We start from the raw sequence: 13140 nt of genomic DNA, 5'->3' as shown, positions 1-13140 counted from the left end.
GTAGGAATTAAAGTCCAGGGAGAAGAAATAAAAACTTTGAATTCTGTCAGAGACAGCAAACGACTTGGAAGATCAGTTGAACTGAATGGACAGTGTCTTGAAAGGAGGATGTGAGATGAACATCAACAAAAGCAAAACGATGATAATGTAATGCATTCGAATTAAATCAGGTAATGCTGAGGGAATTTGATTAGGGAATGAGACACTTTAAGTAGTAGATGAGTTTTGCTATTTATAAAGCAAAATGACCGATGTTGGTCAAAGTAGGGAGGATATCAAGTGTAGACTGGCAATAGCAAGAAAAGCGTTTCCGAAGAAGAGAAATTTGTTAACATCGAGCATATATTTAAGTGTCAGGAAATCCTTTCTGAAAGTATTTTTATGGCGTGTAGCCTTGTATGGAAGTGAAACGTGGACGATAAACACCTTAGACAAGAAGAGAGTAGAAGCTTTTGAAACGTGGTGCTACAGAAGAATGCTGAAGATTAGATGGGTAGATCGTGTAACTAATTAGCAGGTACTGAATAGAATTGGGAAGAAGAGAAATTTGTGGTACAACCTCACTAGAAGACGGGATCGGTTGGTAGGACATATTCTGAGCCGTCAAGGGATCACAAATTTAGTCCTGGAGGGAAGCGTTGGGGGTAAAAATCGTAGAGGGAGACTAAGAGATTAATAAAGTAATCAGATTCAGAAGAATGTAGTTTGCAGTAGTTACTCGGAGATGAAGAGGCTTGCACGGCATAGAGTAGCATTGAGAGCTGCATCAAATCATTCTTCGGACTGAAGACCACAACAACAACAATAAAATAAGGGAAATCAGAGCTCGCACGGAAAGATATAAGTAATCGTTTTTTCCGAGCGCTGTTCGAGGGTGGAGTAACAGACGTACTGTCAAGGTGGTTCGATGAACCGTATGTCAGGCACTTAAGTTTTATTGGCAGGGGAGCCATGTAGATGTAGAAAAAGACCCTCAAAATTAAACAGATTAGTTAAAATGAGTATACAGGGAACTTTGTGGCATATAAAGACACCAGTAGGAAAAACTGAAATTTTTAAGGTGTCCTCTGGGTTGAGAGAAGCGGATGCCATTTCACCTAATTTATGATACTTTGTCTTAGAGAAGATAGACAGAGAGTTTACTAAAAGTTATCCACAAGTGATCTAACTGCAGGATGTGAACATTATTAGATTTGCTTACGTAGACGATGCAGCATTAATAAGTAGTTTCATTACAGAATCAGATTGATTCAAAACTTTTACGAATTGGAAAAACGACAGAATACCGGGTCATAAATAAGGAAATTGGAAGTAATGCACCTTTGGCTGTAGATGCATTCACTTTCAAGACTATTGACCACTTCAAGTACATAGCAAGTCTTTTCAGAACAACAATAGAACGGATATGAAAATAGATGCCTGTCTAGCAACGGAGTACATAACACTTTTGAGTTTCATCAAAATTATAAAGAAAATACAGATCATTTACTACTATCTTTAAAGTTCTCTTGTATCAGTCAACTAATATATCTGTTGTATTCGGTTGTCACAAATGATTTAAGATTTAACCCGTAATAAACGATATGATTATTGCATGCGTAAAATATAAGGATTGAAATATATTTACAGCGAAAATGAACACTTATCTTTTGTTATACAACGTCTTCTTTGCTGTGACTGTGCGTCAGAACTAGGTACAATAATATGCAGTGATAGAACCAGTCTAACACGTGTGATGAAATTGACTGTCATTGGTAATACAGTCCGAAGCACTGTTCAAACAGAAACTCTTTCTCGTAGCGATGTTCACAGTCCAAGCTCACAAACATATGCAAGCACTTGCAGATTAACTTGGAGAGTTTAGCTGGTTGTCTCTAACTTTGCTGTAGACTAGGCGTTGAGTGGAACGTGTTCTGGCGTGGAACTGACCTCACGTCCGTGTGTAGGTCTGTTTCAAGACAGCACAGAGAACTTCTGTGGGCGTGTCTTGCTACTTACGTCTCACTGGTGTCGCCAGCAATGCTCCGATAGCAAGGAGCGTCTTTGTGGTGTCGACAGCAGGCGCCAGTGCTACACCTATGCGCCACACTATAATACCGTACGTTGTACAGATGTGAAACATCAATATTTAGGAAGAAAGATGAAGAAAAACTGTTAATATCACAGGTCTGCAAGAAAAAATTTTTTTTTAAAGTTGTTTGAAATTTGATAACTGACTTTTGTGTACTTTACAGCGCTGATTTAAAAAATGCAATCCATTTTTTCTATTACGTCAAGTTTCCTCACAAAAAAGGGAACTTTTTGGGTATAATAACAAAATTTAACCAATTTATCAAATTTTTCCCAACATTATAAAATTTTATTTTATTTATAAATCATGTTCTAAACTACATTTCCGGCACACTTCCATTTCTCTTTTTCTCATAAGTCCTTATAATAACGCTTTCGTTTTCTGTCGAAGCTTCTTTTATTTCTTTTCCGGCTGTGGACTCGTTGAGGATCATCTTCTTTTATCATCCAGCAGTAGTCCGCTATCATGTTGACGTTCCATCTTCCTTGATATCTTCTTTCCATTTCTTTGATGTCTTGGTTGAATCTTTTGCCCTGCTCTTCACTTACATCACCAAGGTTTGTAGGGAAGTAGTCAAGATGTGAGTGGAGAAAATGAACTTTAATGCTCATGTTACAGCCCAGCTTCTCAAAGTTGTCGAGCATGTCTGCGACGATTGTCTTGTAGTTTGGATCTCTTTTGTTTCCTAGGAAACCAGTAACAACTAATTTAAAAGACGTCCATGCTGCCTTTTCTTTTGTTTCCATTTTGTCCACGAAGTAGGGACCTGTCATTAGTTTTCTAATGTCTTGTCCGACAAAGATTCCTTACTTTAGCTTTGCCTCCGATAAACCAGGAAACTGTCCACAAAGTATCTGAAACACTCCCTTTCTTTTGGCAGTGCCTTAACAAATTGTTTCATTAGCCCCAACTTAATATGAAGTGGTGGGAATAACACCATTTCGGAATCCACAAGGCTTTTCCTCTCAACATTTTTAACCCCTACCTGTAAGCTTTATCTCAAGGGCCAAGCTTTTTTTATGTAGTGTTGCTTTCTGTCTCTACTGCCCCATTCACAGAGAAAGCAAGGGAACTTTGTATAGCCACTTTGTTGACCAAGCAGCATTGAAATCACTTTTAAATCACCACATAGTGTCCATTTGTGGTCTGAATAGCAGAGTTTGCTTAAAACCAGTTCAACTTTTCGTAACATTCTTTTAAGTAAACCGAGTGTCCAACTGGTATAGAAGCATACTTATTGCCATTGTGTAGAAGTACTGCTTTAAGGCTTCTTTTTGAAGAATCAATAAAAAGTCTTCACTCATCAGGAGCATATTCTATTCTGAAACGTGCCATAAGTCCAGGAACATCACTGCACAACACCAGGTCTCCTTCCTTCCTGAGAGAAGAAATATACAAACTCCCTTTTCCCTCGATCGATACCAAGAAAAAGATGTACCCAGAGCTAACTTATGTTTATCTTTCAATCTAGATCCTAAAACCTCTGCCGATTTTCAGTCTCTGTCTTCTTCACTATCACATTGCTGAGCCAATGGCTCGTGATCATCTATATCATCCAAAGAATCTGGAGGAGAGGGTATTGGTACTTCAGGTCCATGAGGAACAGGGCGAATGGCTGATTGAATATTAGGGTAAGAAATATCCTTTTTGTTTTTCAAATTGAAACCTCGTATGTTGCAAGAACAAAAATAGCAGTCATCACTATGATTTTTGGGCTCCCTCCATACCACTGGTATTCCAAAACGTAAGGACTGCTTTTTACGCTGAAACCATTGCCACTGTTCTTCGACACACATTGAACAAACTTTGTGTGGTCCCCAAGGCTTATCTTGATCGCCTAACTTTATACCAAAATAGGCGAAATATACTTTTTCAACAAAATAGGAAATGTTTCTTTGTTGCCTTTTAACGGTACAGTTATCACAAATGTAGCAGAAGCAATCTGGCGAGTTTTGCATCCTGTGGTAGTCATTGTCCATAAAACAGCTTCACAACACAAGAAAACAGTCACTACTTTAAAGCACTAGTAACAACAACACGTGAACAGCACAGAGTGAAGGACAATAGCAGAACCTCACTGCTTGGTGATGGTGGGGGAAGGGGCAGCACAATGGACAGGCACTAACATGAAAATACTGCTGGTTTCTCCTAATTACTATTTATTTTACATATATCTAGTGTAAAAACGGCTAAATAACAGTTTATGGAGATCCTAAAAACCAAAATTCAAACTCACTAGAGTGCTGAAATATCGAAAAAAGCTAAAACTAGACAAGCAGTTTGTGAAATAACTGTATGTGATGGAATTTTTTCCCGAAATCAGCGTTGAAAACACTATAAAAATCACTTAATAAATTTAAAACCATTTTTATGTCGTAGAGCTGTGTATTTGGAAGGCAAGTTTTTTGACCTGTGTACGATGAAAATAACATGGAGTGGGGGATAAGAAGAAATGAAGAATTAAGAGAACTCTACAAGCACCATAACATCGCCAAAGTGCTAGAGAAGTCTAGCTAGGCTTGAGTCAAGTCTGCAACAGAAGTATTACATGGATGTCTATATTTTGAAATATATGGTAAAGTTCGTCGAGATGAGGTGGCAGTGATAGAACATTCACGTTTGAAACATGGAGAATTGTGTGTTTAGATGTAGCACTAAAAAATGAAAAAGAGGAGAGAGAGAGGGAGATGATAGTGAATGCACTGGAAAGATGCTGGAACGGAAGACGGAAGCAGAAAGGAGAGACAGAAACCTGATCTTCCGAAGAACAAAACTCATCTCCACATAACACTAGTATAAACAAAATTAAAAGAATGATGATAAAGAGTATTCTTAATGTTAGTGGTGCTAATGACAAGTAACGCTAGTGATGTCATAAAGAACTGCTGAACAATAAACGAAACTAACATGAATTAGCACAGTAAGAAAAATGAGCTAATCAATGAGTTAATCAACAAATACATGAGTACATTATGGCTAATTGTCTTCTACAGTAACAATACAGACACGCTGTTGGAACATTTTGGCTGTATGAATTGACTTCTTAGCTCCTAAAGCACATGCTTTAAAGTTCATTACCACAACTAACAACATTTTTACAGCTTCTACCCTCGCCATTATCCTGCCATCATTTGTCCACGCATTGGACAGCCCAAATTCAGATATCACACTATTCAAAATTCTTAATCCTTCAGAAGTGAGATCCTTACATATTATTAGACCTGTCTTCTCGAATTTCTTTTTCACTATGAAGGTTTCAGATTTTTCCTATATGATACATGCTTCACAACTGTGAGCCTAGCTACCACAGATCACAATGTCCCATGATCACTCTATAATTTCTGATTGTAAAACCTGTGCATGTACATTTATTCTAATTGTAAGTTTTTATTATTAAAAAATTTTATCCTAAAAGGAAATATTTTAATATTCCCAATCTACTTTTCAGTGGAGCAGGATATGTCAGCCACATCGACTCCCAGAAGAACCACAAGCCTTGTATGGCAATATTTTACCAAACTTGGAAAAAAAGGAAAATGCCGTTATTGCCCACAGATAATTTCCTGTTCTGCTGGCTCCTCATCAAACCTAAAAAGACATCTAAAATCGAAGCATCCAACAGCGTATTTGGAAATGCGAGTGTCAGGAAATCGCTCAGGTTCGCCATCAACTGATGCAGAAATTCAAGAGATGATTTCTCACGAAACGTCTTCAATGATGTCTGCTTCTGCCTCAGATGAAGTAAGTCAAACTGAGTCTCACGCTGCATCCAGCCGGCCGTTGTCATGTGATTCTGGAACAAGTTCTGATTTATTTTCTTTTGTGACGCCCTCACGCCAAATCGCTTTTCATTTGCAAGAACCCGTAAATAAATTTGTTAATATTGTAAAGCTCATCAAATTAAATAACAGTACAGCAATAGATCCTCAACTTTTAAAACTGATTTGCAAATAAACCATGTTTTTTCTGTATTTGAAGACGCAGAGTTTAAAAAAAAAAGATCATATATATGACTTGCCTAAATTATAATTCACCATGTGGAAAACGTTATCAAGCTCTTTAATGCCCAGTTTGTATCACGATTAAGTGATAAAATTAAAAATGATTTACTCACTGCAAAGATAGTTTCCCTTTCGTCTGACAGGTGGACAAGTATAAATAACATTAATTTCTATGCACTTAAAGTACATTTTATACCTGAGAATGAAAAACAACAATCATACCTTTTAGACTGCTTACACTTCATAGGAATAAACACCACAGAGAAATTGAGGAAAGACTGTTATCAACAGCTGTAATATTAATTTTTAAATCGCCGCCACAATAACAGAGACTGATTTAAATATGAAATCAGCTGCCTTGATTTTGAAATTTTCACATATCCCATATTTACACAGTTATGAAACCTCGTTGCGCTCCGCACAGTATGGAAGTCCATACAGAAAAACGTTGACAAGGTCAAAAGACCAGTTATATTTGTGCCTTTGCCTTAGCCAAATTTTCTGGAAGTATATCCCAGAGGATGGAACACTGGTAAAACATCACATCGTTTCTTGTCTTGTTATTGTCGATGAAAAATCGATCACTTTAAAGTTAAAGGGCACACGCTGGGGGATAATGCAATAGGCCATATAGATTTTGAAAGTTTTCGATTAGGTAACTAAAGACGTGTCTTGAAAGGTAACTGTCTCATTGTCAAAAATGACAATCTTGCCAAGATTAATGGTATGGCAACTAAAATTTTTCAAAGACAAAAATGTCTTCGAGGAATAGGTTCATCAGTTAATAGTTTGATTAAAGGGTTGCGAGAGTAGTTTGAGGTCATTGAATACCCATGTCAAAACATCTGTATGAGTACTAAAAGGAATCCGCTAAATTTTGGTTACACGACAAATTATACAAATCTTAGGACTGTGAATTCAACTAACAAGAGGACCATACGCACTTCCCCTCACTGGTTTGATTCTTATTGACCGGATGTGTAGGACAGCTCGTTTTGTATTATCACGTAATAGGGGAGAGAGTGTGGCAGATATGATACGCGAGTTGGGATGGAAGTCATTAAAGCAAAGACGTTTTTCGTCGCGGCGAGATCTATTTACGAAATTTCAGTCACCAACTTTCTCTTCCGAATGTGAAAATATTTTGTTGACCCCAACCTACATAGGTGGGAATGATCATCAAAATAAAATAAGAGAAATCAGAGCTCGAACAGAAAGGTTTAGGTGTTCGTTTTTCCCACGAGCTGTTCGGGAGTGGAATGGTAGAGAGATAGTATGATTGTGGTTCGATGAACCCTCTGCCAAGCACTTAAATGTGAATTGCAGAGTAATAATGTAGATGGAGATGTAGATGTAGACACGACAGGGACTTCAACATATGTAAACAGCAGGATGCAACTCTCGATCATATTCGACGAAATCGTTAGAGTTCGAAAGAGTTGGCAGCCGAGCCAGTAAATGCACAGTCCGAGAAGTGCGAGATCCAGGGGTCGAATCCTTCTCCCGACACTCACTTTTCTTTTTCATTCCCATGTAATTCTAACAACAGAATTATTGCGACTGTGCATGTTACCATTACAGAATGAGTCAGTTATTATTTTGATTATCTTCATCCTGAAAAATGAGAAAGAAATTTTCGTAAGGAGACTGAAAATGAGAAAGGGATACACAAGAACTTTCAATCAAATCAGTGTAGTCATTTTATTTATAATGTTATTTCTACGTTTGTGACAAGTACAATGTTTAGCCTATGGAGCTTGTTACAAGTATAATGTGTAGCCTATGGAGCACTGCACGATACAGGATGATACTGACCATAAAAGCATAAGAAACAATAATTGTTGCTAAGTGCAGCACTTGAAAGAAATGATTTTTGCATATGCATGGCTTTTTTCAGTGTGTATGTGGCAAAAGAAACTTTGTTTACATTCATAAACGGTTCTCGGTCATCATACAATTTCATGACGTATCACGCGTATCTGTTGTTAGAATTACGTGGGGAAAAAAGTAACAACAGCGACACTCGAACCACGCACTTCGCACTTATGAAGCTAAGTGCTTACTCGCTCGGCTGCAGAAACATTGAATACTAGCTTCCATTCGAAGTATATAGCGCCCCTAAAATTTTCAAACTCGATTTTGTCGAAAATGGTTGAGAGTTGCCTCTTCCTGTTTACATGTGTTGATATCCTGGTCTTGTCCTACACACCCTAGTATGAATCAAACTGGAGACGGAAATTTCGTACGATTCCCTTTTAAGTACTTAGGGGTTACAATTACGAATAACTTAAATTGGAACGATCACATAGATACTGTCGGGGGAAAGCGAACCATAGACAGTGATTTATTGACAGAACACTTAGAAAATGCAACAGGTGTACAGAAGACACTGCCTACACTACGCTTGTCCGTCCTCTTCTGGAGTGTTACTGTGCGGTGTGAGATCCATATCAGACAGGATTGACGGAGGATATTCAAAGAAGGGCAGCTCGTTTTGAGGTATCGCGAAACAGGGGGGACAGTGCCACGGATGTGATAAGCGAATTGAGGAGAGAACCGTTAAAACAAAGGCGTTTTTCAGACACTATCTTTCACCTCTAAACGTGAAAATACTTTCTTGGCGCCGAACTACATAGGGGAAATTGTCATCATAATAAGATAGGAGATCAAAGCTCGCACGGAAAGATTTATTCATTCGTTCATCCCGCACTCAGCTCGGTGGTGGAATAGTAGAGAAATAGCTTGAAGATGGTTTGATGAACACTCTTCCAGGCACTTAATTGGGATTTGCGGAGTAATTATGGAAATGCCTAGAAAAAGCTATCCCCTTACGTTTATGGGGAACGAGAAAATTGCTGTACCCCATATTGTACCAACTAGTTCTGAATGTACTATGTATCCCAGCTACGTCAGTGCCCTGAGAGGGTATTTTTCAAAAGCAGAAAAAATATCCACTGAGAGAAGAAACCAACTCACTTCGACTAAAATAAGTTAAATTTTATATACAAATCACAATGCTGATTAACTTTACAGTTTTGGGGAAATATATTGCCATAATGATTATGAATGACGACTATAAATATTTAAATGAATTACAATTACGATATAATTCTTATACTGTATTTTATTTCCAATAAAAGTATGAAACCACAACAGAAATTAGCCTTATTTTTAAAATTCCTCTATTTCATAAAAAATATAGAATTTTGCCGTAGTATCTTTAATTTTTACAGCAGATGCAATGCAGAACCTTTAAATCTAAAAACTAATAGCGTCATAGGAAACTTATTACTTCTCCTATGTTACTTCAAAAGAGGGTCAAATCTGATACAAATGTTGGTATAGTGACTGGAAGTTGAAAGGGCAAGGTACCTTCCTATTTTTATTTTTGTGAGTGAATGGCGAGTGTTGAGTCACGAAAAAGAGCGATTCCATTCCTGATCTGATCACTGAAACGAATGGTTTTGCCCTCCTCCACAGCGCAAACTGCCCAAAGCTTTCCTGTTGACTGCCTTACCCAAAAAAAGAAAACAGAAAAATGCGACTCGCTGAGATATGTTTTACGGTTTTCAGCCAAAGACTGTACTACCCTAGCACACGATTAAATTCTTGAGTCACATAAGTGCCTGTCGACATGCGCATGAATGCACAACATGAACAGAGGCTGGCAGCAGACGCCTTTCAGTGTGAGATACTGAGACACCCCCTTAGAAAAATTTATAAATGACAGTGCTGGAAAACCTCTGCGTTATTTGCTTTTCAAACAGATGAGCAAAACTGAACGTACTCAAGTCATTTCTCTCTTTACTTATTCTGATCAACACTAAACTGACACACAATATTTTTTTTAGCGCAACGCAATCTGACTTTCAATAATCCCTACAAAAAAATGGCCCTGACTAACAATAACCTATACCTTTCATGAATCACTTACCTCACAAAAATCGTCGTTACTCAAACTACTGTATTACAGCGAGCGCCAATATTGCCAGCTAAATAAAAGATTCTACTGAAGGCACTAATTACTGATAGGCATAGTTAGCAAAGGAAAGATTTTGATGGAGAACAGACAATGTATTTACCTTAATACTGTTCAAAAGTCATTATATATATATATATTAGTTCATGACATCCAGTCTTACAAATCTCCTTTTTCTGACGGACAAACGTCCAGATCGTCCGCTCTCAAAGCTCTGCCATCTCTCTCTCCACATCCACCACCGCTGGTGTCTCACCTCCAACTGCGCAACGCTACGCGCTGTTCCCATCCAGCTGCCCAACACTACAATAGTGAATATTCCAACAATGCCAACCAGCCACAGATTGCACACAGCACAATCACTGATTTTCATTCAGAGCGCTACGTGGTGTTACCAACATAAAAACCTAAACGGCCTACTTGCAATAGTTTTCTGTAGTCTCCAATAGTTTTATTTGCTGCAAAATACCCATCAGCGTTTTCCACAAGGGATATGTCAAGTCGCTGCTTCTAAATATTCCTACATTTCGTAGTTCTAGCACAACAACGTACTTCAGTATACAGAAATCTATAATGTGCATCAACTGAGGCTAATAAAACTGTGTTGTTCATTCCCTTGTAGTTGTAATAAACCGATCCATCCATCCTCTATAGACCATTGCATGTGATACGCGTTTCATGCAAGGCCCAAAAACGCTGGGGGAACTGCCTCCGTGCATTAGAATACGCTTCTGTAATATTTGTCCAGACATCCTTTCTGAAACCATTACACTGTTTCACAAGCTGCGACATCGTCGCGAAAAGACACAGTGACCCGTATATGTAATAAGTTTCCTTTAATTTACGTCTGTGGTCACAATCTTTTCTGTTTAACAGATTACCGGTTTCGGTCTTTAATGACCCGTGTATGTAATAAGTTTCCTTTAATTTACGTCTGTGGTCACAATCTTTTCTGTTTAACAGATTACCGGTTTCGGTCTTGAATTACCATCATCAGATCTGTCTCATAAAAACAAAGTCCTAATGCACTAATGCCAATATGGCTACAGTGCATTAGGACTTTGTTGTTATGAGACAGATCTGATGATGGTCATTAAAGACCGAAACCCGTAATCTGTTAAACAGAAAAGATTGTGACCATAGACGTAAATTAAAGGAAACCCATTACTCTGTATTAGGATAACAACAAGCGTATCAGTTATGTCTCAACAGTATGATCTTTTGTTACCAGGTGCAGCCTCGAAAAAAGAAGCGCAGCAAAGAACCTTTGCTCGATGACGCACGAGGAGCATCACAATACGCTAATAGCATCACAGACAGTGCCACTATGAGTGCTGAAGATCTATTTTGCAAATTTGTTGCATCCGAACTGCGGCAAATGTGCTGTGAAGTACGCCAGGAAACAAAGGCCAATATCATGTTGGCATTAACGGAGGGAATGCGCAAGCAGTCAGCTGTGAGCCTCAAGACCGTCTCACAAACCGGCTGTCAAAATTCATCGTCTACTCTCTGCCCACCTGGTCCAAGTACAGCCCACAGATTGGTCTCTACAGTTCAAGCTTCACCTGCAACAGTAACACCTAAAGAAGACGTAACCTACTTCCAGTCATCACAGGATATTGTATATACGACATATTCTGATGCACTGGAACAAAGTCTGTAATTTTGTGGGGTAGTGGTCAGACAATAATAATTATTATCACTTCAGTAATCTTTTTTATGGTTTTCTTTCACTCATTTTCAAATAATCGTTCTTAAGGGCTTCTACCGTGTGTCAAAAGTGTCAAAACCTTTAGGTATCACATGGCATAATGTTGCTTTTGATACCAGAAGCCAATATTCCATATTTTGGTAGTGTCTACGGGTGGTAAGGACTCATAGAGTAATGGATTACTTCTCGAAAGGAATAACTGCATTTCCTGTCACAGAGAGCTAATTCCTTAATTTCCATTGCAGCAGTTCCAGTATGAACCGGTAATTATTCTTGCACGTCCTCAAATCAGTTCAAAACTAATATTAGTCCTGTAACAATTCTTTCTGAAGAAATGTAATGCTTTCACCTTTCTTCCATCTGATCATCCTTTACTTCGCCCATAATCACCATTTTTCTTCTTAGTTTTGATCACTGTGACGGCATTAGATGCAATGGCTGCAGAAAAAGCAAGAACTTTTGATTACTTCTTAGAACTCGACGCCATGTACGAGCTAGAGACGGCTGAGCTAGTTCATCTTTGAGAACTAGTTCACTGGTGATCGGCTCTTTTACAGACCCATTTATTTTTACTTCTTCACTGTTCTTTTTATTTTACCTGAGTTCGTATTGCTATAGGGGTCTTAAAAAAAAGTGAAAATGAAAACTGGGAGTATCATATCCTAACAAAAGAGAGCCAAGACTCTGAACAATGGAGGGGGACGAGGTGGGCATGGTTTGGGGCATTTCATACTACTTTCGTGGTGAATCCTGAATGTCGGATAACAATTATAGCAGAATTTAAAAAAAAATGAAGTTCATAAAAGTTGAAAACTCTTTCTCTCGAGGCAAGTACACTCATTGAATTACAGACCCATATCACTGACCTCAATTTGCAGTAGGATTTTGGTGCATATACTGTACTCGAACATTATGAATCACCTTGAAGAAAATGATTTATTGATACATAACCAACACGGTTTCAGAAAATATCGTTCTTGTTTATTCCCGTGAAGTAATGAGTGCTGTCGACAAGGGATCTCAGATCGATTCCATATTCCTAGATTTCCAGAAGGCTTTTGAAACCGTTCCTCACAAGCGACTATTAATCAAATTGCTTGCATATGGAGTATCGTCTCAGTTGTGCCACTGGATTCGTGATTTCCTCTCAGAGAGGTCACAGTTCGTAGTGATGGACGGTAAATCAATCGAGTAGAACAGAAGTGATATCTGGCATTTGAGCAGCCCCCTTAGATTGTTTGCAGATGACGCTTTAATTTGCCCTCTAGTAAAATCATCAGACGATCAGTTCCAATTACAAAATGATCTAGAGAGAATTCCTGTATGGTGCGAAAAGTGGCAATTAGCACTAAACAAAGAAAAGTGCGAAGTCATCCAC

General features: G+C 38.3%; 1 protein-coding gene across 1 annotated transcript in view; it reads left to right on the top strand.

Annotated features, from left to right (window-relative positions):
* LOC124545501 overlaps nt 1-11716 on the top strand; it is a 29081-nt gene extending 17365 nt beyond the window's left edge. The window contains exons 2-3 of the mRNA XM_047124445.1: nt 5520-5812; nt 11283-11716. Coding sequence (XP_046980401.1) covers nt 5520-5812; nt 11283-11714 — 725 coding nt within the window. The 3' untranslated portion in view covers nt 11715-11716. The remainder of the gene's footprint in view (nt 1-5519; nt 5813-11282) is intronic.
* Nucleotides 11717-13140: the final 1424 nt, after the last annotated feature.

Source organism: Schistocerca americana, chromosome 8 (assembly GCF_021461395.2).
Source record: "Schistocerca americana isolate TAMUIC-IGC-003095 chromosome 8, iqSchAmer2.1, whole genome shotgun sequence".
Taxonomy (NCBI): domain Eukaryota; kingdom Metazoa; phylum Arthropoda; class Insecta; order Orthoptera; family Acrididae; genus Schistocerca; species Schistocerca americana.
This window is presented reverse-complemented; position numbering and strand designations above follow the sequence as displayed.